General features: G+C 43.7%; 1 protein-coding gene across 1 annotated transcript in view; it reads right to left on the reverse strand.

The window, feature by feature from the left end:
* The window catches only part of LOC309356185 (uncharacterized protein), a 60,650-nt gene that overhangs the window by 12,829 nt on the left and 23,483 nt on the right, over positions 1 to 24,338 (reverse strand). The window contains exons 20-46 of the mRNA XM_081887364.1: positions 23,848 to 23,951; positions 22,405 to 22,523; positions 21,858 to 22,025; positions 20,665 to 20,870; positions 19,500 to 19,594; positions 19,250 to 19,356; positions 18,125 to 18,304; positions 17,696 to 17,904; positions 16,943 to 17,046; positions 16,631 to 16,749; positions 16,143 to 16,310; positions 14,691 to 14,893; positions 13,952 to 14,055; positions 13,072 to 13,187; positions 12,485 to 12,643; positions 11,286 to 11,485; positions 10,494 to 10,594; positions 7,926 to 8,044; positions 6,190 to 6,357; positions 5,657 to 5,868; positions 4,399 to 4,502; positions 3,383 to 3,501; positions 2,595 to 2,762; positions 2,098 to 2,294; positions 1,408 to 1,511; positions 1,006 to 1,124; positions 334 to 492 (exon numbers count right to left, since the gene is read on the reverse strand). Of these exons, the coding sequence (XP_081743490.1) occupies positions 334 to 492; positions 1,006 to 1,124; positions 1,408 to 1,511; positions 2,098 to 2,294; positions 2,595 to 2,762; positions 3,383 to 3,501; positions 4,399 to 4,502; positions 5,657 to 5,868; positions 6,190 to 6,357; positions 7,926 to 8,044; positions 10,494 to 10,594; positions 11,286 to 11,485; positions 12,485 to 12,643; positions 13,072 to 13,187; positions 13,952 to 14,055; positions 14,691 to 14,893; positions 16,143 to 16,310; positions 16,631 to 16,749; positions 16,943 to 17,046; positions 17,696 to 17,904; positions 18,125 to 18,304; positions 19,250 to 19,356; positions 19,500 to 19,594; positions 20,665 to 20,870; positions 21,858 to 22,025; positions 22,405 to 22,523; positions 23,848 to 23,951 (3,931 nt within the window). The remainder of the gene's footprint in view (positions 1 to 333; positions 493 to 1,005; positions 1,125 to 1,407; positions 1,512 to 2,097; positions 2,295 to 2,594; positions 2,763 to 3,382; positions 3,502 to 4,398; positions 4,503 to 5,656; positions 5,869 to 6,189; positions 6,358 to 7,925; positions 8,045 to 10,493; positions 10,595 to 11,285; positions 11,486 to 12,484; positions 12,644 to 13,071; positions 13,188 to 13,951; positions 14,056 to 14,690; positions 14,894 to 16,142; positions 16,311 to 16,630; positions 16,750 to 16,942; positions 17,047 to 17,695; positions 17,905 to 18,124; positions 18,305 to 19,249; positions 19,357 to 19,499; positions 19,595 to 20,664; positions 20,871 to 21,857; positions 22,026 to 22,404; positions 22,524 to 23,847; positions 23,952 to 24,338) is intronic.

Genomic DNA, 24,338 nt, shown 5'->3' on the forward strand with positions numbered 1-24,338 from the left:
TAACACTTTACTGAGCAAAGTGAACCAGAACGATGTATAATTTGAAAAGAAACGACAGAGAGCTTTTGTCATTCAGCTGAGGCCTTGTACAGGGCAGGGAGACATTCAACCAAACATAAAGAGGGGAAAACTCCCCCAGAACTACACAGGCAATCAGATCACATGCTGTCTCACTGAATATCATACCACTCTACCTGGCTGCTAAGTAATACATCTAGCATTCTCTGTTGGCTGGTTGACATTAACACAAGTAGAATTAAGTAACAAACCGAATGAGCCCTGCTGCTGCACTTTGAACAAGGCATAGGGGAGGAAGAGGGGAGTCTTGCAAACCTGTTGGGCAGCCGCATTGAAAGCATCCATGAATTCTCCAATGTTGTGTGAATCAAGGGAGCCAAAGACCTTCCCAGCTTTCTCACTGTCGCGCAGGGTGTCACTCGCCAGTGTGTACTCAGCCAGTTGAGATGGTGTGAGTCTCGCAACTGCATCCATCTAAAGAATGAGCAAAGTTGGTTCTTAGCAAAGGAAACTGTCAGCGGAGCAGGGACAATTTTATCAATTTTGTTTCCGTCAGTTCCTCATTTTTACCATCTTCAATTCAGTTCTCTGCATTTAAAAAAAATTCTTAGTACAAATTTCAACAGTTTTGATGAATGTGCGTGTTTGCCAAGCAATTTCCCCTAACACAATTATTTTTGTATGCTATTTTCTCTAATATATTCATTTTAATGCACAATTCCCCCTTAAATATGAATTCTGGTAAATGCTGGTTGGTTGGAAGAGTGTTTTCAGAACCACTGGTTGGTTGGAAGAGAGCTCTGCAACATTCAGAGGGTTCAAATTTCAAAGGGCGGCTACATTTTGGTTCTTGTATTGTTTTGGAAAAGGGCAAATTAACTAGGCTAGCCTTTCAATGTGAAATGAATTCAACCCCCCACCCAATACTTTCGGCTAAGTCATGAATAAGCCTCTGCCCCCTGCCCCATGTCCAGCAAGGTCACTTACCGGGTGGAAATCTCCATTAATGGCAACCAAGTCTTTATAACTGGCTAATGAGCTGAAGGACCCAAAGTTGGCTGTTAACCAACCCAAGCTGCCCCGAGTATTCTCAGTACAGGGATCTCCTGGAATGGAAAAAAGAAAAAATCACTCTTGGAGAATCGTGCATCCAGGACCCCTTTCCCTGAAAAAGTGACTCCTTGCAATATGCTATCACACTATATTCCATTTGCACTGGGGGCATGGTACAGCTGCTATGAGTGGCGAAGGAGCAGAGGAAACAGCATTATACTGAACTGGACCAATGGTCCATCTTTGCTTCCAGTAACAACAGCGCCCCCTGCCAGCTGGGAAGCAAGCATAGCAATTCCACCCACCTAGCAAACACCTTCTGGTTTTGACACCTACCTCCTTGAGACGTCTTGGTCATCAGGTAGCCTTTGGCAAAGTTGTAGACATCTTGGCGACTGTCTGATGACATGTGTCGAAAGCTGCCATCCAAACCAGCCATTCTGGGTGGAAGAGGAAGGAACAGGAGGGGAAACGTATTAAAGTCTTTATACCAATTAACCTCTTGTTTGCTAATAATGATGGTGACGATGATTTAAACTTACTAGATTTCTTTTTCCTTACAAAAGTAACTTACGATAACATCACGTACATTCAAACCAGTGTTGAACAAAACAGAAAAATCTAAAACTCATGCTTATTTTAAAAGGCAGGATTAAAACAGGCCCACCCACTCAAGAAGGCTAAAGATGATTAAAAGCCAAAGGTCTGGCAGAAAACAAATGTATTTGCCTAAAGATATGTAACAATGATGCCAGGTGAGCCTTCCTGGGGAGAGCCTTCTGCAAGCAGGGAGCCACCACTGAGAAGGCCCCTTCTCAAATTGCCCCTCTCCCGGAGGGGGCACATGAAGAAGGGCTTCAGATGGCGATCACAGGGTCTGGGTTCATATGGGGAGAGGCTGTCTTTGACGTACTGGGATCCTGAACCACACAAGGCTTTATCAGTCAAAACCAGCACTTTAAATTGGGCCTGGAAACTGGTTCCTTTGCCCCCTCCTGGCAAACCTGCAGAAGGTTGAAGACTCACATGGCTTTGAAAGTGCTGCAGGGGATGCTCTGTGGAATGGCTGCCAGGGCTGTGGCGTTGATGCTGGGAAGCACGAGGGTCAATGTTTTCTGGAACAAGTCTTTGTACTGGGAGGTTAGCAGGCTCTTTATTTCACTGAAGATGGCGTCAAATATCTTGTCCCTCACCTCCGTGTTTGCCAGGAACGTCACACCACTCTGCCAATCAGAAACACAGAAGGAACAGGTCATGGCCCCAGCCTTCAAAATGGCCAGAGTAGCACAGAGGAATGTGATTGTGCTGGAGAGAAGAATGGCAGAGAGACAGAGCTTCGTGGCCAAGCGGGGGTTTGAACCCCAGTCTCCCAGGTCCTAGTCCGACACTCTTACCACCATGCCACACTGGGCCTCAGATGTCCCCAAAGAGAAGCAGCAAAGGATGCAGCACCAGGAGAGCTCCAGAAAGTAAAGGGATCTTATCAAATGGATATAAACCAAAGCTAACAAAAGACAACTCACCTGAGCAGCCAAGGCTGCAAACTCTGTCATAAAAGCAAGGACGTCATCAACAGGCTTGTTCTCCAAAGGTTCCAGAAGGGCGCTGACTTTATCAGGATCATCCAGGGCTCCAGAGGCAAAAAAGACATGAGCCAGTTGGGTGGCAGTGAGGTTGCCCAGGACATCAAACTGTAAAAACACACATTCGAGGACATACTTAGAGACTTCTTCAACCCTTCCCCAATCGGGTGCCCTCCAGATGTTTTGGACTACAACTCCCATCAGCCCCAGCCAGCATGCTTACTGGGGCTGATGGGAATTGTAGTCCAAGACACCTGGATGGTACCCAATCGGGGAAGACTGCTTTAGAAGATTTGGGGAGGGAGAAAGGTAGGCAGCCCTTTCCTTCTCCCATGTGTGGGATGAAGCTTCTCAATTGGGCTGTTGTACAGAATATTCACTTCCACCCCTTCTGAAATGAAGAATTATTCTTTTTGCAAGTGTGGAATGTGGAAAACTCGCAAAACTGACGTCTCACTGACCCAGCTCACTCAGGATTGTCTACACTGACTGGCAGCAGCACTCCAGGGTTTCTCTGGCAAGAGTCTCACCCTGCCACTCTTTGAAGGCGCTAAGGATTGAACCAAGGACCTTCTGCATGCAAAAGCAACTGCTCTGCCCTCTTCCCCTTTTCAGGAGGAGTCTAATGCAAAACAGACTTCACAGGCCCCTAATCATTTGGTGGGGGTGGGGTTCTGGAGCACAGGGTGGGCATTATGCATCAACACAAGGCAACCTCTGCTACGTACCCCATTGAATGTGGCCATCAGCGTGGTGAAATCGCCATAAGGAGCTTGGGCTGCGAAGGGCCCCAGGTTATCTTGCAGCCATGCCTCAGAATCCCCAGTGTTGGAGGTACACGCCGATCCTGCAGTGCCGGTAAACAAACAAGCCTTTCTGAACAGAGCTCCATGTGGGATTCATTGGCACAGTTGCAGGTGGCAACTCATTCGGCCAAGAATTCAAAACTGGGTGGGTTTGATCTCTCTATTCCTACTCAAGAGGAATGAATTCTCCCCTAGGTGCCCATCTCCCTGCTGGATCCCTCTCAGGCCCCATGCCCAGGGGCTCGTGCCTCTACCTCTGTTTCCCACTGGCTCTCTAAAGTACCTAGACCCCACCATCCTGGCGTCACACATTGCCCATGGCTAGGGATGAAGGAATCTGTTGATTTCAGTCTCCCTCAGCTTTTCATTTTTCCAATCTTTAGTTCAGTTTGCCATATTTCCATTTCAGTTTGTAATTTAATTATATATTTTTTAAAAAATCCAATATATGGTAGAATAGTTTCCCCTATATACATGCTTGTATGTAATTCTGCCTAATATACACTTCTTCTTTTTTTTGTAAAGCAATGTTCCCAAATATAATGCATTTTTGCCTGCTATTTTCCATGAATACGTGAATTTTTATACATACTTTACTCCGGCATCTGCATTCTTTTCAACATGATTTGGTTGGAGCACTGTATTGTTCAAAGGACTGCAGTATTTTCATTCTCATTTTGTTTCAGAAAGTGTGAATTACTATTAATAATAATTAAATTTCTATACCGCCCTTCATCTGAATATCACAAGGTGGTTTACAATATAATCACCCAAATGCCTGTTGAAGAGGAACATTTTGTCTGGTTCTTAAAGATATGCAATGAAGGCACTAAATTAGGAAGATATGCCTTGAAATGGAAATCAACTGGATCAGCTTTCTCCCTACTTCCAATCCATGGCCCCTGAACTGCAAACTTAAAATGGTGCTACCGAGTTACCTGTGGTCTTGTGCTGGTTGTCAAGGTAGGAAAACAAGGTCCTGTAGACACCTAGTTGGTTGGTTGGTAGTATTGCAGAGTAAACTTGGCTCAGCGAGGACACCCTGAAGATAAAAGGTTGTGTCAGAAATGTCCGCATAAGAGCAGAACAGCCTTCTGGATCAGGCCGGTTAAACGACTCCTGTGGGCCTCTTGTGGCCCATGGGCCTTAGGCTGCCTACCCCTGACCTAATGAGTGCAACATCAAGTGATGACTTCCAGCAGTGCTCATAGTTAATATGTCCACCACCAGCCACAATGTATCTATCACAACATCTTCAACACTCATAAAAACTATGGTCTAGCTTTCCCCAACCTTGTACTCCAAGGAATCTGGAAAGCACAACTCCCATCAGCATCACTAGTTCTCAGTGGTCAAGGATGATGGTCATCCTCAACCATTGGCTATGCTGATTCAGGCTGGTAGGAGTTGTAGTCCAAACCATCTGAAGGGCACCAGGTTGGGGGAGGCTGAACCATAGGTTGCTTCTTTCTCTCCAGACATGGTTCCCAGACATGAATCTCCTTCCTGCTCCTTTAATTCAGTTTCCCACTCCATTGGATAGAAGCTTCCAGGAATGAATTTGGCCTGTGCACCAGAAAGGAGACCATATGGCAGTGTGGACTGTTCCTTGTTTTAATAAGCCAGCCAAGCCCTCCTCCACAATACTCCATTCCAGTCCCCCTGGTTTGCAGAGTCAGACAGAATCCCACTGAGCGTGCTCCACAGTGGTGGCTGTTCCTGATGAGGACTGCTGGGGTGGAAGGCAGGGAGCCCAACAGTAGGTGGCGACAGAGCCAAGGACAGGCAGAGACAGCTCATTCTGGTTCTGTCCCCATCCTCTTCTCTATTGAGTTCTCTACAAGGACAACACTGAGACTAAGGAGGAGTAAGTTAATAGGCAGTGTTGCCCTCCTAACTGGTTGTAAGTAAGAAGATGGTGGCTGGGGGCAGATTGTGGTTGGTGAGGCAGTACTCTGCATATCCTCATGGACCAACCTTGCTGATTCTTCATTGGGCTGCTTTAGGGTTTTTCCTCATTTAGTCCACCCCACCCTCTGCAACCTATATGTTGTTGTACTTCCACGAATCCTGTGCTTCCCCCAAATTTGCTGATAGGCCCCTCTTGCACATGGGATCCACCATTTTGGTTACTTACACATTGGCACACTCCTCTGAATACTTGTAACAGAGAGAACGACGGCGGTTTATACTCACACAGCTTGGAAGGCATCACAACCGGAAACATAAGACAGCATCTCTTTGGATTCCTTTGCGCTGACACTTGGCAGGAAAAGCAGCAGCCTTGTGGACAGCAAATGAGTCCAGTTTGCAGGGCTGAAGGTTGAGAGTTCAGATCCAATCGCCTCCACAAAATGAGAGAGCACCCTTTGCCTTATGCCTTCCTCTTTGAGAGACGTTATTCCAAGCTGCAATTTAAAGAGAGAAGGAAAAAAGTAGCAAACTCTTTTGCTTAACTATTTGGATTTATCCTAACTTTGTTGTCTATAACGGGCAATGAGAGGCTGTCCCATTGACTGTGATTTGCTGCTTATCTTCCCCCGGCTGAGCTGCAGGGATACATGCAAGGTTCATTAACATTCTAACTTATCAGGTGAAAACTGTCAGCAATAGAATGCATACAAGCAATGTGGGTTCTGTGAGGGAACGGAAAAGTCAGTTTGGGTGTCAAAAAGACCTAACTTGATTTGGAGTTTTGCTTTTCTTTAGTAAATATTTGAAAGCCGTACCTTATTGGCATCTGTGTTGAATTGGTCCAAATACTGGTAAATCTCTTCCAGTGGTTTGTTCTGCAGTCTTGCAAGAATCTGGCACATCTTCTCCTCTTCATTGATGGCATCAGACTTCAGGGTGAGGGATGCAAGTTGCAGTGGAGACAAAGACTGCAGAACAGCCATCTGCAGGGGAGCATTAAGCAAATGATGGCGAATTTTTCAAGCAGTCTGTAATAAGTTGCAATGCCTACATATGCACTCCTTATGTTTCTGGTTTAGAGTTGGCACCCAATTTTTTTAAAAAATGCAGGAGAGACTAGAGAACATCAGAAAAAATACTGCTCAAGCGGGAAATTGTCAGCTATAGAATGTGCACAAACATTGTTAGGGAAGGTCAGGATTTTGCTCATGTGTCATCAAGGAGCAGAGGTGAGAGTTATGGACAGGGAGTGTGGTTGGGGAATGGAGGGAGCAAGGAGCCCAAATGAAATTAATTGGGATTGTACCAGCCCATTTATTCTGGAGAATCAACAACTGTGTTGTTGCGGAGAAGCTTCAGGGAAATTAAGAAATATTTCTCTATATGGTCCTTGGGATGCTTTACCCTGCCATTTGACACTCAAGGTACACATTGTTAGGATCCACCTTATTTTTGTGACTGCAAGCTGTTTTAAACCACTCTTTAACAATGTCTTTTACTGTTGTCACCTGCCCTGGGACCTTAGGGTTAAGGGCGGATAATAAATAAATAAATAAGCACCATCTTTCTGCCCAAAGGTCAGTCCATATAATGCAAGGATGGGGAATATTTGTCACCCTACAGATGTTGTCAGGCACCAGCTCCCATCAACCCCAGTATGGCCAATAGTCATGGGTGATGGAAGTTGTAGTCCCTAGAGGGCCTCACACTCCCTACCCCTGATACAATGGACTGCCTAGACTATTTAGATCAGGGTTTCCCAAACTTGGGTCTCCAGCTATTGTTGGACTACAACTCCCATCATCCCTAGCTAGCAGGACCAGTGGTCAGGGATGATGGGAATTATAGTCCAAAAGCAGCTGGAGACCCAAGTTTAGGAAGTCCTGATTTAGATCTTGGGTGGGCAACTTAAGGCCCAAGAGGGGGAAATGTGGCCCTTCAAGCTTCCCTGTATGGCCCTCAGGACTCTTGCTAAGCCACACATCCTCCTTAGACTGTGCCCCCTATTGCCCCTGCTCTGTGCCCCACTCCAGTGTGTTTGCTTGGCTGGAATGTATCCTTGAATTGCGATCCCGCCTCTTACGTGCTGTGATGGAAGGTGGAAAGGCGGGGTATAGAACTTTCTGGCTTTTGATTGGCTGCACAGAAGTAAGAGCCATGTCCATCAGTCCACAAGGTTTTTGCCTCTGGCCCCGACCACCAGTGCCATGCAGCCCTCAGAAGGTTTACCACGAAAATTTCCTCAGGTTGAAAAATGACACTTCCACCATCACTGATTGGGAACGATTGGACTTGCTAAAATAGCAAGTACATTTCTGAGGGGATTTCATCTCTGTCGAGGGAAACAACCACATGAAGACATCTACATGCGTGGCTGGAAGCTTCTTTCTCCTAACCACAAAAGGCTAAGCAGGGGATCCCAAACTGGCTAATCTCTAACCATCTGCTAAGTTGCTATGGCCATAAATTACTTCACTTGTTTGCAAGAAATGTTACCGCGAAAGAGCCTGATAGGTCCCATGCCAATAGATCCTGGATATAAAATACTCACTCCATCAAAATGCAAATTCCAGCTGAGCAGGTCCTGGTATTGGGCGTATTGGCTGAAGTTCCCAAGATTGACTTCCAGCCACTCCTGAACACTCTGAGTGGGCCTCCCACATGCAATGCCTGGAAGGAACGAGAAGCTGTTCATTCCCATGAACCATTTGCAGCAGCCTTTACAAACCTGATGCCACTCAGCGAGGGAGGAACAAATATCTTGTTTATCAGATCTTAAAGTCAGTTCCACATATTTCCCAAGACATTTGTGATTTTTTTAAAAAAAACCTCTCATGAAAATTGATCAACATTTTGGTACAAATTTCTCCTGATGGGCACATTTTTTTGTATGTGGTCTTGGCTAATATACACATATTTAAAGCAATGTTATTTTCACTAATATATGCATTTTATGGATGTGTTATAGACGTATTTTTGTACACCCTGTTTGGGTGGAGAACTACATCAAAAGTCTGGAGAAGCACAAATTTTGAAGAATAGCCTTGTTTCAGATGGCATATTGTAAGTCTCTTTGCGTTCCCTTGGGCAAGATAGAGTAACAAATTTAATAAATAATAATATTGGTTTAGTAAGTGTAAAGTAGGCAGTTTCTCATTAAAATGTGAACAGAACCTACAGTATTTTTCCCTAGTTCCTACCTCTAGATGAACTTCAACTCCCATCAGCCCCAATATCATACAGCATGCCAGGCGGGGCCTGATGGGAGTTGTAGTCCAAAACACCCGGAGGGTGCTAGGTCAGCTAAGGCTGCAATTGAGCATGCTGACTTTGGCCAGTGGTGCAAAACTCAAGTACAGAAGGAAACTCAGCCCCCATTCCCAACCAGTCAACCAGGGGCAAATCCACACCACACTTTTAAAGCACACCCAAGCACATAGCTTGCCCCGAAGAACCCTGGGGACTCTGCACAGAGCTACAGTTTCCAGTATTCTTAATAAACTACAGTTTCCAGGCTTCTTGGGGGAAGTCATGTGCCTTCAGTGTGAATCTGCCCCAAGATGCAATTGTATTAATTGTAGGCAAGCAGAAAAGCTGTGAGGGGGAACCAAAATCCCTCCAGATGTTGCTGGACTCCAACTCCCATTGCCCGTCACCCACTGGCCACCCTGGCTGGGGCTGGTGAGAGCTGGAGTCCAAGGACATCTTCAGGGCCCTTCCCTAAAGAAAAGTGTACAAAACAAGGGCTTGGTTTTACTTTACGCTGCTAAGCCAAGCATGGCAAAAAGACAAAGGCTCTTTGCATTCCCAGCCTCACCTAGAGCCTTACATAAACAACTCTCAGAGCTACAATGCTTGGCCAGTGAACTAATTGATTAAAGAGCTTTTGTGCAGCAGACTTAAAAACCAACGGCACCCTGTCAATCATGATTAGAGCACATATTTATTTGTCTTTTGATTTTAGGAAATTTACATCCTGCCCTGAAAACCACATGCAAGGCACCTTTCACACTTTGAAACAACAATATATCATAACGCAAATTACATAATTGGAATGAGAACTAGGAAGTGTCACAGCTCAGTGGTAGGACATATGCTTTGTATCTCTGGCATCTCCAGGTAGGGCAAGGAGAGAGTCCCTTGCCTGAAACCCCGGAAAGCAGCTGCCGGCCAATGTAGACAATACTGAGCTAGATGGACAAATGGTCTGACGCAATACATGGCAGCATCTTCCCAACAAAGTAAAAACAACAACAACAGTAGAATCAGCTCTTAAGAATGCTAAATTGGCAAAAATCTAAATAAAATAGAAATTCTTAAAAGGTTTCAGCTCAGTGGCAGAAGAGGACCATGCAGACCTCATGAAGGAAGGGAGTTCTGCAGTCTGGGTGCAGTTACAGAGAAAGGCTTTCATAAAAATCCTAACCATTCCAGCTTCACCTGTATTTGTCAATGAAGCTGGACTGGAAGATTCAGGACTGACAAAAGAAAGAATCGTTTTCCACGGTGCATAGTTAAACTATGGAACTCACTGCCACAGGAGACAGTGGTGGCCACCAACTTGCGTGGCTTTAAAAGAGGATGGGGCAAATCCACGAAGGAGGAGAAGGTTATCAATGGCTACTAGTCACAATGGCTATGTTCACTGTGAGAGGCAGGATGCCTTCTGGGTACCAGTTGCTGGGAATGTGGGTACTAGTTGCCGGAGGGAGTGTGTCTGTGGCACTCAGGAGGCCTCCCAGAAGAGGAATCTGCCTGGCCACTGTGAGGACAAGGTGCCTTTGGCCTGATTCTGCAGGACTCTCCTTGTGTTCTCTTCCTCTCATCTTCCAAACCCACAAGTGGCAGGAACCTTCTCTACCTCTCTTACACAGGAGAAAACCTCTTCTGCAATGGCATCTGGTTTCCACACAAGGACCCACCATCTCAAAAGAATGGGGGAAATGCTTCCCCTATGACTCCAGTAATGTGCACATTCATTCAGATGTGATTAACTAAAGAATGGATCTATTAAATCCCATGATTAGTTGAATATGATTGTTATCTATTTCATGAAGCGACAGCCCTGATTTATTCAGATAGGTAGGTAGGTAGATTTTTTTTTAAGGGCTTGTGTTACCTGATTTGATTTTTGTAGTCAAAAAAGCTTTGCTGAATCCAAATACACTGAGGGCCTTTCCAGGCAGGATGTTGGCGAAAACATTGTTGAAACCTTTCAATCTGGGAAGCAAAAGGGGCAAACAATGTCACTGTTAGCCAGAACTAGATGTCTTCTCAAACCCAGCCAATACTCTAACCACTAGGTAAGCTTTTCACTGGCACAGAACTCCTCCCCAGGTTATTCTGGGTGCACACGATGGAACAAGCTTTTTTCTTTTCTTTTCTTGTCTATTTTGGCCTTAGAGTGGTACTGTCTTTGAATTCACAGATGGAAAGATGTGCTTTACAGATAAGATTTCATCGTACCCTGTAAGCATCTCACTCAGTCTTTTTGGAGTAGACTTGTAGGAGTGACACCAGCTAAAGGACTTGGCCACCTTGTTTCCTGGGCCACCCTGTCACCTCACTGCACAACAGCACTGCAGCTGGCCAGGAGATAGTTTTCAGCCCAGGTGGCTTCTATGCTTGACACAAGGGAACCAACAATTAAGTGTCATCTGACCCTAGAAAATTGCTGATGCTAGTCTGGGTGGGTCATCCTTCTGAGTCATCCTCATTTGCTCACTTCCTACTGAAGTGTTGGATGGCTTCCCTTCCTGCCATCACCCCTAATATTTCTCTTTTGGTGCAACTAACATGGCTAGCAATTTATTTATTTTTGTGCCAACAGTCTGTTATCGCATTTGTTTGCCTGATAAGCAGGTGCAGGTTTGAGGCGAGCATTCATTTCCATGCCACGCAACACACTCACATTTTCTGGTAGGAGTCACACGATATCTTGAGAGGAATGTCCACCACAAGGGTCTCGTTGAACTCATGCAGAACGTTCTGGAAGATAACTTGGAACCAGTAGGCGAAATCACTGGCCTTGAACTTCGGGAAGTTGATCGCTATCCTTTGGAAGGCAATGCTCAAGATGGAACCGGCGTACGAACTGCTTTGCAATTCCATCTGTGAACAGAAATCGCCACCCAGTATTCATTAAACAACTCTGCACATGCTCTGGTGCTCCTAGAACCCAACCCCACCCCCAAAGTGAGGTGGGGCCTCCATGTCATTTCCTTCAAGGCCCTTCTTGCAACCTACTCTTCCTCCAGATCCTTTGGTTTAATCTCCTAGTCCATATTGCCAACTGAAATGAAGCGTAAATTTGTGGAACATTTCCTCACATGGATCTGTTGCAACCCTTAGCCTGTCTCATTCCTCCCCTGCCCTTAGCTTGCCACTGAAATTTAGTCTACATGGTGATCTCCTTGAGGGAGGCACCTGTCTTCTGTCGCTCTGTCATTCTGTGAAGTACCAGGTATGCTTCTACTTATTCAAATGCTACATCCTGCCACAACCACAATGCTCACTGATTTGGGCTGATGGGAATTGTAGTCCAAAACATCTACAAAGGGCACCAGGGTGAGGAAAGCTGCTCTAGTAAGAAATCAGGCTTACGTTATACCACAAGGCAACATGCTATGTGCAGTCATAAACTAGACAAATCTGTGTCTAATCTGTGACATCCCCTTACCCCATATTTGCCCAATCTGTGGAACTCGCACTGTGACAAGTGTCACACAACACATTCTGCATTTGTAAGAAACCAATTTTTTAGTGTGGCAGCATCTACACTTGGAAACTCTCTGATTATTGACAAATGGCAGGCACCTTCGCAGTACTCTTTTCAGTGCCTGCTTAAAAATTGTTTAGACAAGTCTACCCAGACATGCAGAATGTTGACATATATTTTTAATCTGGTTTGCATCTTATCATTGATTTTAATTGTTTTCCAAAGGTTTCTAATGGCTGTTCTTAATGGCTTTTAACTGATAATTTTATTATATTATTCTTTCCGTAAAACACTTTGATGCAGGATTTAAAAAAACACACAATAAAGCAGTATATGAATTTTATGAAATAAATAAATAGCCCCCTCCCAACTCCCAGAGAGCAGCCACATACCGGGGCAATGGTGTTCAGCTTGCCCAAGAATATGGCAAGGTCTTCCACGGTCTTCAGGTTGCCCATGATCTCCATGATGCCACTCCCATCAGCCAGCGCTCCTGATTCCACCGCCAACTCAGCCAGCTGGTTTGCAGATAGCTCTGCCATTGCCGAAATCTGAAAAGGTGCACATTTTGCTGCTCATGCAACCAATATTACCAATGCTTAAAAATGACTTGGTACGCAACAGAATATTGTGTACCTGGGAATCTGTGGTTCTCCAGGTTGGGTCTCTAGCCCAACATCATAAGCATATAAGAAGAGCCTTCTGGATCAGACTAAAGGCCTGCCTAGTCCAGCATCCTCTATGGCCAACTAAACATCCCAATGGGAAGCAGGACCTGAGCACTCTCCCCACCTGAGATTCCCAGTACTAGTACTCAGAGACATGCTACCTCTGACATTGGAGGTAGAACCTAGGCATCATGCTATGGTCAAGTTGCGCCACTCTCCAAGGACTGGTCCCTCCAATTTGGCCCCACTTCAAGGGCTTACAATCTGCCTCTCCCCCCCGGCACAACCCCTGCTGGCAAAGGTTCCCTTACCCCATTGAAGTTCACATTCACTGCCAAAAACTCCGCAATGCTGGCAAAGGCACTGAACTGGCCATAGTTGCTGAGGATCCATTGGCTGCTGTTGGTGTTGGGAGAGCATGTGACCCCTGCAAGAGAAGAAAGAGTTTTGATCATTGGGCAAGCAAACCTGAATTCTCCTGGAAAAGCAGAAGAATAAGGACCTTCTGAGTGAAGCTGCATGCAGTTTGGGGGAGGCAGGGCCAGCATCCCGCAAATAATTTTAGTTCTTCAGCTGGAACAGTGGCTCCCAACTTTTTCTGCCATGGATTGCTTCTTTATTTCTCTGCCTGTAGTATCAGTTGTAATGCGCTGTGCTAGATGCGGTACAGTTTTTTATTATATTTTTATTGCTTCTTCTTGTTTCTTATTTCTTGTATTTTATTGAATTCCATAGAGCAAGATGAGCCTTTGGTTTAATCCAGCGTTTAACCAAGTGGGTGGTACTGCCCCTTGTGGGGTGGTGGGGTTACCTGGTGGGGTGCTAAGAGGCAAGGGGACAGCAGGGGGCACTGGAGATGTAAATGGGTATCAGACTTTGAAAAGCTGGGTTCACAAGTTCATCTGTTTTGTTGAATGAATTAAATTAAATAGTTTTCATTTGAATAAGTGTGCAATTAACTGTTAGTGTTTTGAATTTCATTGTGTTATTATCTTCTTTAGTGGGTCACGCAAACCACTATTCTGAATAATGCCTTTTATAGGGTAGTGTAGAAGGCACTGGGGATGAGATTATGGAACCAAGGACTGCAGTGGTCCAAAAAAGTTTGGGAACTACTGGTCTAATCCAGTAGGCTGCTCGGTTGGGGTCATGTTCTTAAGTTCCAAAAACAAAGAGCCCATCTTCTGATACCTTGATCTGCCTGATAAGATTCCAGGTAGCTGAATATCCTCGCATGAATGGCCTTCTTCTGCCCCTCCGTGAAACGATCGAACACCTTGTCCATCGCTTGCACCCTGAGGAAGACAAAGATAGTGAAGGGCTTGTATCAAATGGGGTCCCAAAACTCCAGCGTAGTTTATGCCCTTTTAGAAAGAGAGGCATTACCAGGTCAGAGGTAAATGATGGAAGGAAAGACAAACAGGATGGGACATAAAGGTGGACCAAGCTATCAAGCACCATCTGGATGTAGGGATTGATGACTCTTCGTTTCTCATTTTTTCCAATTCTTAAATTCCATTGCCACATCATTTGCAATTTCTTTCTATTTTTAAAGAGGCCCTCGTGAAAATCATCAGTATTTTAGTGCAAATTTCTCCAACATACATTTTCTGCATGCTGTTTTGCCCAATAGACACATTTTTTGCCAAACAGTTATGTCAAATAAAAGGAATTTTTGCATCTGACTTCACTAATACATGCATTCTGAAATGCACACTTTACCCTAGTATAGGCATTCTTTGTACACGTTACCTAGCTAGAGAATGGCACTACAAAATTCAGAGAAGTGTAAATTTCAAAGGACAGCTGTGCTTTGCATTGTTTCAGAAAGTGAAAATTTAAAATATCTTTAAATGAGAACTGAATCCAATTTCTACACTGTCCTTACCCTGATAAGGCTAAAAAGACATGGGTGTTTTCCCAGACTTACAAATTTTGGTGAGACTGGCAGTCAATATCAAGGGGAATCTGCAGCAGGTCCTTTGGTTTGAGAGATGGCAGGAGGAACTGGAGCTGAGTGCCAAACCAGAATGAGTATTGCTCTGCAGAAAAGGTGCTGAACTTGAGCGTCTTGAAGACCATCTCAAAGATCAAGTTACGGATCCGGAGGTCTGGGAGGACGAGCAGCTGCTTCTGCAAGGGAAATGGTCAGGTAGCGTTCTAGGCACATGCAAGATTAGCAGGTGATGGTTTGTCCAGCAAAATCCAAATCTAGATGTGAGGAAATGCTAGCTTTTCAATGGGAGTTTGCAGTGGAGCTCTTCATGAGGATGTCTGTCTGTAAAACTAGCTCATGTATAAATACAATGGGATGAATTCTAAGCATAGTGCAATCTCCCCCAAACCGGTCCCTCCAATGATGGCCAAGACTGAGGAAATTCATCATCCAAAACTTTTGAAGGGCACAAGCTTGGGGAAGACAGAGGAACACAGGAAGCAGTCTGACACTGAGTCAGAGTTGGAAAGAAGATAAAGTCCCGACCAGAGACGAATGATTGATAAAGATGACAGACTACGCTGAAATGGCGAAAATGACCAGGAAGATCAGAAACCAGGAAGAAGGAGAATTTAATAAGGAATTGGGAAAATTTATAAATTTGTTTTATAATTGTTTTGTAAACAACTAAAAACTTAGGCAGGATTTTAGCAACACTTGTAATGTACTAAAAACTAAGATAAAAATGGATTGAGTTAAGAAATATGGGAAATTATATGATGCGGTAGATGAAGTTTGACAATGAAAACCATGGAAGGGGGAGGGTGTCTAAGGATTCAATGAATCCTAAATGTTGATGATTATGACTGTTGTTTGAATTTAATTGTACAATGTAAAACTGAATTAATGAGAGATAGATAGATAGATAGATAGATAGATAGATAGATAGAGAGACTGAGTCAGACCATTAGGCCATCTTGTCTGTGCTGAGAGTGCATTCAAACATGGGGAAAATGTTCTAGTTTTCTTGATTACACTTGTCACTGCTCCTGTCCTGCTTTCTAACATCCTTCCACACTGCAGTGACTGTCGTGTTATGGAACAGTGTGGCTTTTTCGCTGCTATATCACTATGTTTCCCCCCCCCCCCATGAAAACGGCAGCAAAGAACTGTATGCTGCTATACAGCCCCAAATTTCATCACAATACTCCCACAATCTTTTCAGTTCCCAGCCAGGGAAGGGCCCCACAACTCATTGCACACATATTCTACCACAAAGCTACAAGCTTCCTCAAGTTCCAAGAGTGCAGGGAGAATGAATTTTGTGGAAAGTGCGATTGTTCAGTGTTGACTGTGCAAAATGATTGGGGGAGGGGGAGGAGAAAAGATTTGACGCAAGTTAGAAAATGATACTTTCCAGTCCAGGTGAAAGCACAGCACAGTTACCTGGTTTACCGCAGCATTGAACTCAGCTGTGAAGTCCCTCATTTCCTCAGGGGGGCGCTTCTCTAATTCCGCCAAGATCTGGACAGCAAGGCGCTCATTTCTGAATGCGTTCGTAAAAACCATCATGGCGCCCATTTGCTTTGGAGTCAGGGCAGAGAGGGCTTCAAACTGGCAGGGAGAAAATTCATGGAGAAACAGGTTCAGCAGACGTCCAAGAAATTTAGCTTTGGTTGAGCAAGGGCAGGCATATTCTTCAGCCGACATTTTAATAAAGAAACCTAATTCTAGCTTAGTGCCATGAACACTATTGTCATGAACTACAAGAAAGTCAAGTGAAACCAATCAACCATTTTTTTTAAAAAAAAAACACCTATTTTTAAGAATGAAGAAAAATGGAGTTTCTAGAACACAACCTATCTATCTGATTTAACCACCAAGCAGCAATTCATTTCTGGGAATATGTAAATTCATCCTGAATATTCACTTACCCCGTTAAAATTCGGATATAAGATGGCTAAGTCAGCGTAAGGCACAAAATGCACAAATCTGTAAAAGAGGAGTTGCAGGAAGCTCTGGCTGTTGCTGTAAGCACCAGGGAATGCTGTCCCTAAAAATCAGAAATTTGCAAAATGAAAACACAGAAATATTCATTTATACAGATAGTCTTCATCACACTTAGCAGACCACTCATCTGCCAGAGCAACACCTTCAACATGCACGAACAATTTACCTTTCACCCCATCCCAAGCCAGCCAAGACACAGCAGGCACTGCCACCCCTAAATTCCATGAAGCAGGTACCTGAGGCATTGATTTGGAATTGCATTATTCTCTTCATCAAATTGTAGATCTGGATGGATGCTTCCTCGGGTAACTCTGGGAAGACCTGATCAAAACCTCCAAATCTTCAAATGAACAGGAGAAAAATGAAAAGAAGTAAATACTAGACAGCTGGAGTTTAAAGAGCTAAAGCTATCTGCCATAAATAGGTAATAGAAGGCACTATATCTTCTCAACAACCATGTGAAGTAAGTTAGGCTAAGAGTTGATAACTGACCCATTAGGAAGTGAGCAAAAGCAATGGGAAGTGAGTTTTAAATATGAAAACGCACATGCTTTTTGTGTGTTTATTAAGTCTGGTGAAATAATTTTTGTTTGTTTGTGCTTTTCTGACAATTGTGAAATTGTATGTGTTCAGAGTATTTTTTATTTTAGTCTTATGCAATAATTTGTTAGACTTTGTGACATATTTTCTGGCACCTTATTTAATGCATTCCTTTTGGGGAAGAATTGGGGGGGGGGTTCGTATTCTGGCAACCACCTTAATCTGGGCCTGCTTGCAGGAGTGAGTTCCATAGTTTATGTATGCACTGTGTTAAGAATTGTTTTCTTTAGTCTGTCCTGAATCGTCCAACATCCAGTTTCTACCATTCGACTCTACTCCAATTCTAATGTTACATGAGAAGCAGATTGAGCAACGAAATCTGAAGCTGATTGATCCAAAGGGGCCACTTGCAATAGATGATGGGACAAGTAATGAAAGGTGACACCTACATGGCGCGAAAGGAGGCAAAGCTGACATCGAGAGGAATCATCTGGAGCAGGTTCACATTGATGCTGGGCAAAAGGAGTTTCAGCTTCTTGGTGAACCAGTTCTGATAGTCCAAAGTAGTGAATTTACGGAAATAGCGGGCCAGGTTTCTGAAAACGGTGCTGAGCAGTTCCAACCTCACCTCGGCATTTCTGATACCCGGGATGTTCTTCTGCAAAAAGGGGAGGAAAGGTTCTGAAGGAAAAGGATGATTTAGGCCACTGCAAATCTACATACCAGATGGGAGGGCACCTGCAGAGCAAAAATATTGCCAACACCACCCCAAGAAATGTTGTTGATCCGATAAAAATTATTCTTGTTTCCACTGAAGCTTCCTGGATGTTTACTTTGCACTGAAGGGGCTGGAAGTTGATTGTTTCTTTGGAACTTACCTGTTCAAGGATGAAATTGAGCCTTGTCAAGAACACATCCATCTTTGCAAGTGGGATTTCAGAGCGGCCAGTCTCTAGGCTCAACAGAACCTGTCTCAGGGTTGTCACATTGACCAGAGCGTCCGAGGTCGTGATGACATCTACCAGCTGTTCAGTGCTCAAGGTGTTCAAGACAGCAAACTAGAAAACATAGACACTACTCAATCATAGTTTTTCACTCAATTACAAAAATAGATAGGGATAACATACAATTTATGTTGATATATCAGTAAGGGATGGCCCATTTTTGTGCAATCCTTGGCATTCCCCCATTAAAAAAAAAACTCAGTAGGAAATGATGGGAAAGACATCAATCTGAGACCCTAGAGAGCTGCTGCCAATCAGAGTAGACAATACTGAGCGAGATGGGCAAACAATCTGATGTAATATATCTATCAGCTTTCCATACAGATAAATTGACATATGAAATGGTTCAGTCTTTTCAAGGGAAAATAGGATCAATTGAAGAAGGGTTAGATGAATTAAGAAAAACTAAATGTGGGACTAATTGATGGTGGGTTTTTTTTTGCTTTAATTATAGGCTATAAAAACAATGAATGCTGTAAAGGGGGAATAATAGATCAAATATAAACTTAAGATTTATAATCCTGTTTGTAGAATTTATTTTGCTTTAGGGAAATATAATCTGAATCCTAAAATACTGGGAAGGGGTTAATTTATATTTATTTAATTAATATTAGTTTTGTAATATCTTTTGGTGGGGGAACAGCTCAGGCTACTGGGACACAATTTGGGGTACAAATTTGTTTTCTATTTTGTAAACTCAGATAAGCAGCATATACAATAAGGAACATATACAAGAAAAGAAGAATTGTCATCTTCATCATTAATACTATGCAGCATAGTATTAATTTTTATGCACCAGCACATTCCCCCCTTCCTTGCTGTTTTATTGCTTTGTTACAAGTAGGGGGCTGCCCCTTCCATGAAACTTTGCCCCCGGGGTCACTGTCTGAATGCTCAGTTTTTTGCTCTGCACCCACAACCCACATGCCCCTGAGTCTTGCCTTCTTGGCAACAACTTCATTTTTCAAAATTTGCTGGTCATCAAGAGAGCAAACCTACAGGATCGAAGTCTTCCTTGATGGATTCCACTTCTCCCAAGGTGGCGTCTTTGAAGAATGAGCCCCAGGCAAACTTGATCCACTCAGCAAATGGTTCACTGGGCTTTTCTGAATGGGTAATAAGAGGACACAGGAAATATTTGAGCCTTTCATTATACTAGAAGGCGCTGATATTTGTCAGGGGACATTTTAAGTATCTGGGGCTCTGGGATTGCTCTACATGTTCCCCATGGCTTCTTTGGTCATGTTACCTTTTAGGTCTTTGAGGTTCTGGATGATCCACAGTACAACAGCTCTCCTGAAGGGTTCTGCCATTTGGGAATGTGCTCCACTAAGCCCAGCAACACTGTCATGACACAAATAGCAAAGATGATGAAACGACACACAGGCACACATAGTCAATTGCTAAGAGCTTGCCATCCTGTGGAATGTTGCAAGGGATTCTGGGGCACACTTATCCGGTTGCACATGGTATATGCCTCAAGAGCATGACCAGCTGTTCCATCTCATTCCATCCCCCTTCTGTGTGATGCCATCCTGTTCTGCCCCCTTATAAGCCATTTCTTCCCATTTCATTTAAAATGCATTTTGTATGCGTTTTATGCATGCCATTTTCATAATATACATACATTTCAATGCTTTTGAAAGCATTCACTAGTAAAATGTACATTTTGTACCTATCATTCACATAAAACACATGCTTTTCCATGCACACTTCTGCACAATTTTTCCCACATTGCAAAATCCAGAGAAGTGCTTCTTTTTCACTGGGAGTCATGTTCCCATCTGCGCACACGTCTAGGAGATAGGAGCTATCTAATGTGACAAAATTCCTGCTATGCTTCTGATCTGCAGGTTGTATCTGCTCTTTGAATTAGGGGGAAAGTTCCCTCTGGAGTCAAGGGGAACTTCAACAATGGCTTCAAGTTAACTTGCTTCAAATAAACCATCGCTATGAACCAGTTAGTCAGTTTGGATGAAACAAGCTGTACTAAACAAAACTGCAAATAAAAAATTCCAAACACCTCCTCCTAGCCACGTGGGGAAGAGGAGGCCTGAGTCCACAAACCTATCGCGTGCCAAGCTATATTCCACTTTGTGCTCATCACATTAAACCATGGTTTAAACAGCTATCCACACTGGCACATCTGCAATACCTTCCTTTCCTTCCTTTTTAAATTAATTTTTTTTCAATAACTTTTTATTGGGCTTTATAAACAGGGATCATAGGAATAATAAACGATAACCCGTGACGGCTGTGGGCAGGATTCCAGCTCTAGAGTTCTATGATATTCTATAAGATTCTTCTATGAGATTCTATGAGCATTGGAAATGGCTCAGCCCACAGCGAGAAATGGGCCAAACAAAATCCCTCCCTCATCCTCTAGCGCCCAGTGAACTCATGTCGAGACTTACATGGCGGTAAAGGAGTTGTAGTTTTGGGGGGCGAAGTAAGCAAGGGTTGTTGCATTGACCACAGAGCAGAGGAAGCGCAGTTCCCCCTGAAAAGTGGCGTTCCAGTCTGCTGCTGTGTAGGTTTCCATTTGAGAAGACGCGAGGGTCAGGTAATTTGTCAAGAGCAACTGCGCAACTTCGGTGTTTGGGAGGTCCGTCATCTTGTGCTGCAGAAGGGTTAAACAAAGACACCTCCAAGGAATCAGTTTCTAAATGAAAAGCACAGAACCCTCTATACAGTGGTACCTTGGTTCTCAGACTTAAACCGTTCCGGAAGTCCGTTCCAAAACCAAAAGCATTCCAAAACCAAGACACGCTTTCCCATAGAAAGTAATGCAAAACGGAATAACCCGTTCCAGACTTTTAAAAACAGTCCCTAAATCAGCAATTTTAACATGAATTTTACTATCTAACGAGACCACTGATCTATAAAATGAAAGAAATGAACAATGTACTGCAGTCACACAATCAATCAATCAGTAGCTGAAATGGGTTCCACACAGTCACACAAAAAAAGAGCCACAAAAACGCAAAATAAATAACAAAAAAAAGACCTCAGTGCAACACTCAAAACGAAAGTGTCGCACTCAAAACGGAGCATGTTCAGCTTCCAAAAAAAGTTCACAAACTGGAACACTTACTTCCGAGTTTGCAGTGTTTGGGTTCCAAGTTGTTTGAGTACCAAGGCATTTGAGAACCAAGGTACCACTGTATATATTTTTCCAATGTCCCTAATTGTAGACAGGATACCTAATTTGAACTTAACTGTATAACTATGTTCCCGTGTGTTTTTAAGAGTTGATTGTTTTGCTAGAGTTAGTGAGTTAACAGTCAGAACCCAAGGCAACAGCATCACTTGGCAATTTTATAGCACTAGGGGCTATCGCTCCTGCTCATTCCCCTCGCCAACCCTGGCTACCTGTTTGCCCGGCCCCCACCCCTGACCCCCCCTCCCTCTACACCTCACTCACCCGCTTGCAAATCCCTCCACAGCATTGCTGTTTACTGCCTTGGGATTCATTGGAAGGAATGGTGGGACAGAGATTTAACATTAATCACAATAACTTCAGCTGTGATTCCTGCGTTGCAGGGAGTTGAACTCAATGACCCTTGGACCCCTTCCAAATATTCTACAAGAGTTTCAAGGGAAATACCTGAATTGCAGCCCTGGTGAATTGCTTCAGAATCATCTGGACAAAGTCAACGCTGCTTTCTTGGAAGAAGTTGACAAGGCGCAATGCCAAATCCATGCTGGTCAGGGTGTTTGAATGTACAATCATGTCTCCAATCTGGATCGGAGTTAAAAGATCCAATACTGCGTACTGGAAATAAGAATGTCAGGATGTCAGAAGGGACTGTTTGCTCTTTCTGCTCACTTCCTGCTTGCACTGGCTCAGTATCTCCCACACTGAATACACCCCTTGAACATGCTCCCATGTCGCTGAATGCCAGGACTGGACATTCTCCCTCCTATCTGTTCCCAAAAGTAGAAAGGTTCAAAGGGCTTCTTTCTGTGAATGCTAGCACAGCTCCGGTTCACAAAGGTGCTTTCCCCCACCTGCACCAAAAGGGGGGAGCATTTTCAGATTTTAGATGTTGCACCCATCACACAATGCCACTTGGCAGCCATTTTGTGACTAGCGCCCACATCACTTTCTCAAAATTTCAAACGTGCCCACTGGTTTGCAAGCACTAACTTACAGCATCAAATGTTTGGCGATAGTATGAAACCAGCTGAATGTATGGTACTTCTGTATAGAATTGCCCAAAGTAGGTGAGTAGCCAATTTCTGGGTGTGGTTTGGCCAAAGCAGGCAGGACCTGTAAGGAAGAGACGGAAGCAAAAGTCATGACTTATCTGCCCAGTGGGAGAATGTCAGGGCCGGCCCGAGACATTTTGCTGATGGAGAGAGAGCAGTAATTCCCCTCTCCAGGATTCGAAAGGCCCACATAACTGGCATCAAAAATAGGTTCCAGGACTAAATTCTGGCAAGTTAGCCTGAACATTTTATGTATTTGACTTTAATTGAATTCTCATTTTTAACTTTAGATTTTATATGCTGCATAAATATATTTACACATGCATTTGCAGTATAGAAATGAATAATTGAAAAGCTAAGGCCTGTGCATTCCAAATACAGTGATACCTCTGGTTACGTAACTAATTCATTCCGGAGGTTCGTTCTTAACCTGAAATTGTTCTTAACCTGAGGTACCACTTTAGCTAATGGGGCCTCCTGCTGCTGCCACAGCACAATTTCTCTCCTCATCCTGAGGTAAAGTTCTTAACCCGAGGTACTACTTCCGGGTTAGTAGAGTCTGTAACCCGAAGTGTTTGTAACTCGTGGTGTTTGTAACCTGAGGTACCACTGTAACCCCCTTTGTTTTAGCTCAGTGGTTCTCAAAAAGCGTGGCGGACCACACTGGTGTGGCACAAGAGGATCGGAAGAGCAGCATGAAGATTCAGTCAATCCAGGAAACATTTAAACATTTCAGTGTAGTGTAGTGTAGTACAGCATCAAAAAAACAGTGTTTTTATTTGCAGAATATGGATAGATATCCTTTCAAAATGAGAGCAAGAGAAGCAAGTGATACTGAGGACAATCTTAGCTGTCATCCAGAATCACTGTGTAAACATTGGCTATTCTACAGTTCCCCATGTTGTGAACAGGGATTTTCAACTCTGACAAATACGAAAGAACAGAAGAGAAAAAGGCTTCTTTGTGTTGATGAGGAGATGAGACTAGAGAGTTTGTTTATCTCAGATTAGATCTAATACAAATTACCTGGCAAAAGGAAGCTCACACCTCTTACTGAGTTTGTAGACATACTTCGTGTACACATGTAAGAGGCTCATTTAAAATTATACTTTGGGAATGATTCATCTTATGTAGCTGCATTGTTTTATACTTTCTGGATGTCCTGTGATCATGTTATAAGGTAATTGTTATAAATCAAGCACTGCTAGGAGTCGTTTCTTTTTGTTTTCCAATGTAGTTCTTATCAATAACAATTTCTGGTGTGGCGCGAGCAAATTTTTATTTGGAAAGGGTGGCCCAGATTTTTAAAAAAGGCTGAGAACCACGGTTTGTTCACTCCTCCTATTTTCTTCCTGACAGATCTGCCCTAAAACCCAGTTCTTTACCAGTGGTCTGAGACTTCTGGGTTAGGAAAGAAACAATGTAGTTGACACAATCCTTCTTCCTTTCCTGTGGAATTTCAGAGAAGCCTCTGTTGATCCCAGTAATCCTGGGATAAGAAGGAAAAGGCACTGTTAGAATATATATACACTATATACTTTTAAACCATTTTCATTGCCCCGGTTCATTCTGGGAAGAGTGATGAGCATATTGGGAGTTTTCCATTGGCTAGTCCAGGGACAAGCTAGATCTCCATCGCCCCAACCCTGGTGGGACCAAATGTGACTGGGAACCATAGCTGTCAACTTTTCCCTTTTCTTGCGAGGAATCCTATTCGTAATAAGGGAATTTCCCTTTAAAAGGGGGAAACATTGACAGCTATGCTGGGAACCCTTCTACAGGGATTGACTTTGCAACCAAGTTCCCCACCCTAGCTGCTAATTCAGTAACGTGCATTAATTTCAGTGAGTATACTCTGAGTAGGCCTAACGTGGGA

The sequence above is a fragment of the Podarcis melisellensis genome (genome assembly GCF_964234715.1).
Source record: "Podarcis melisellensis genome assembly, chromosome: 14".
Classification (NCBI taxonomy): domain Eukaryota; kingdom Metazoa; phylum Chordata; class Lepidosauria; order Squamata; family Lacertidae; genus Podarcis; species Podarcis melisellensis.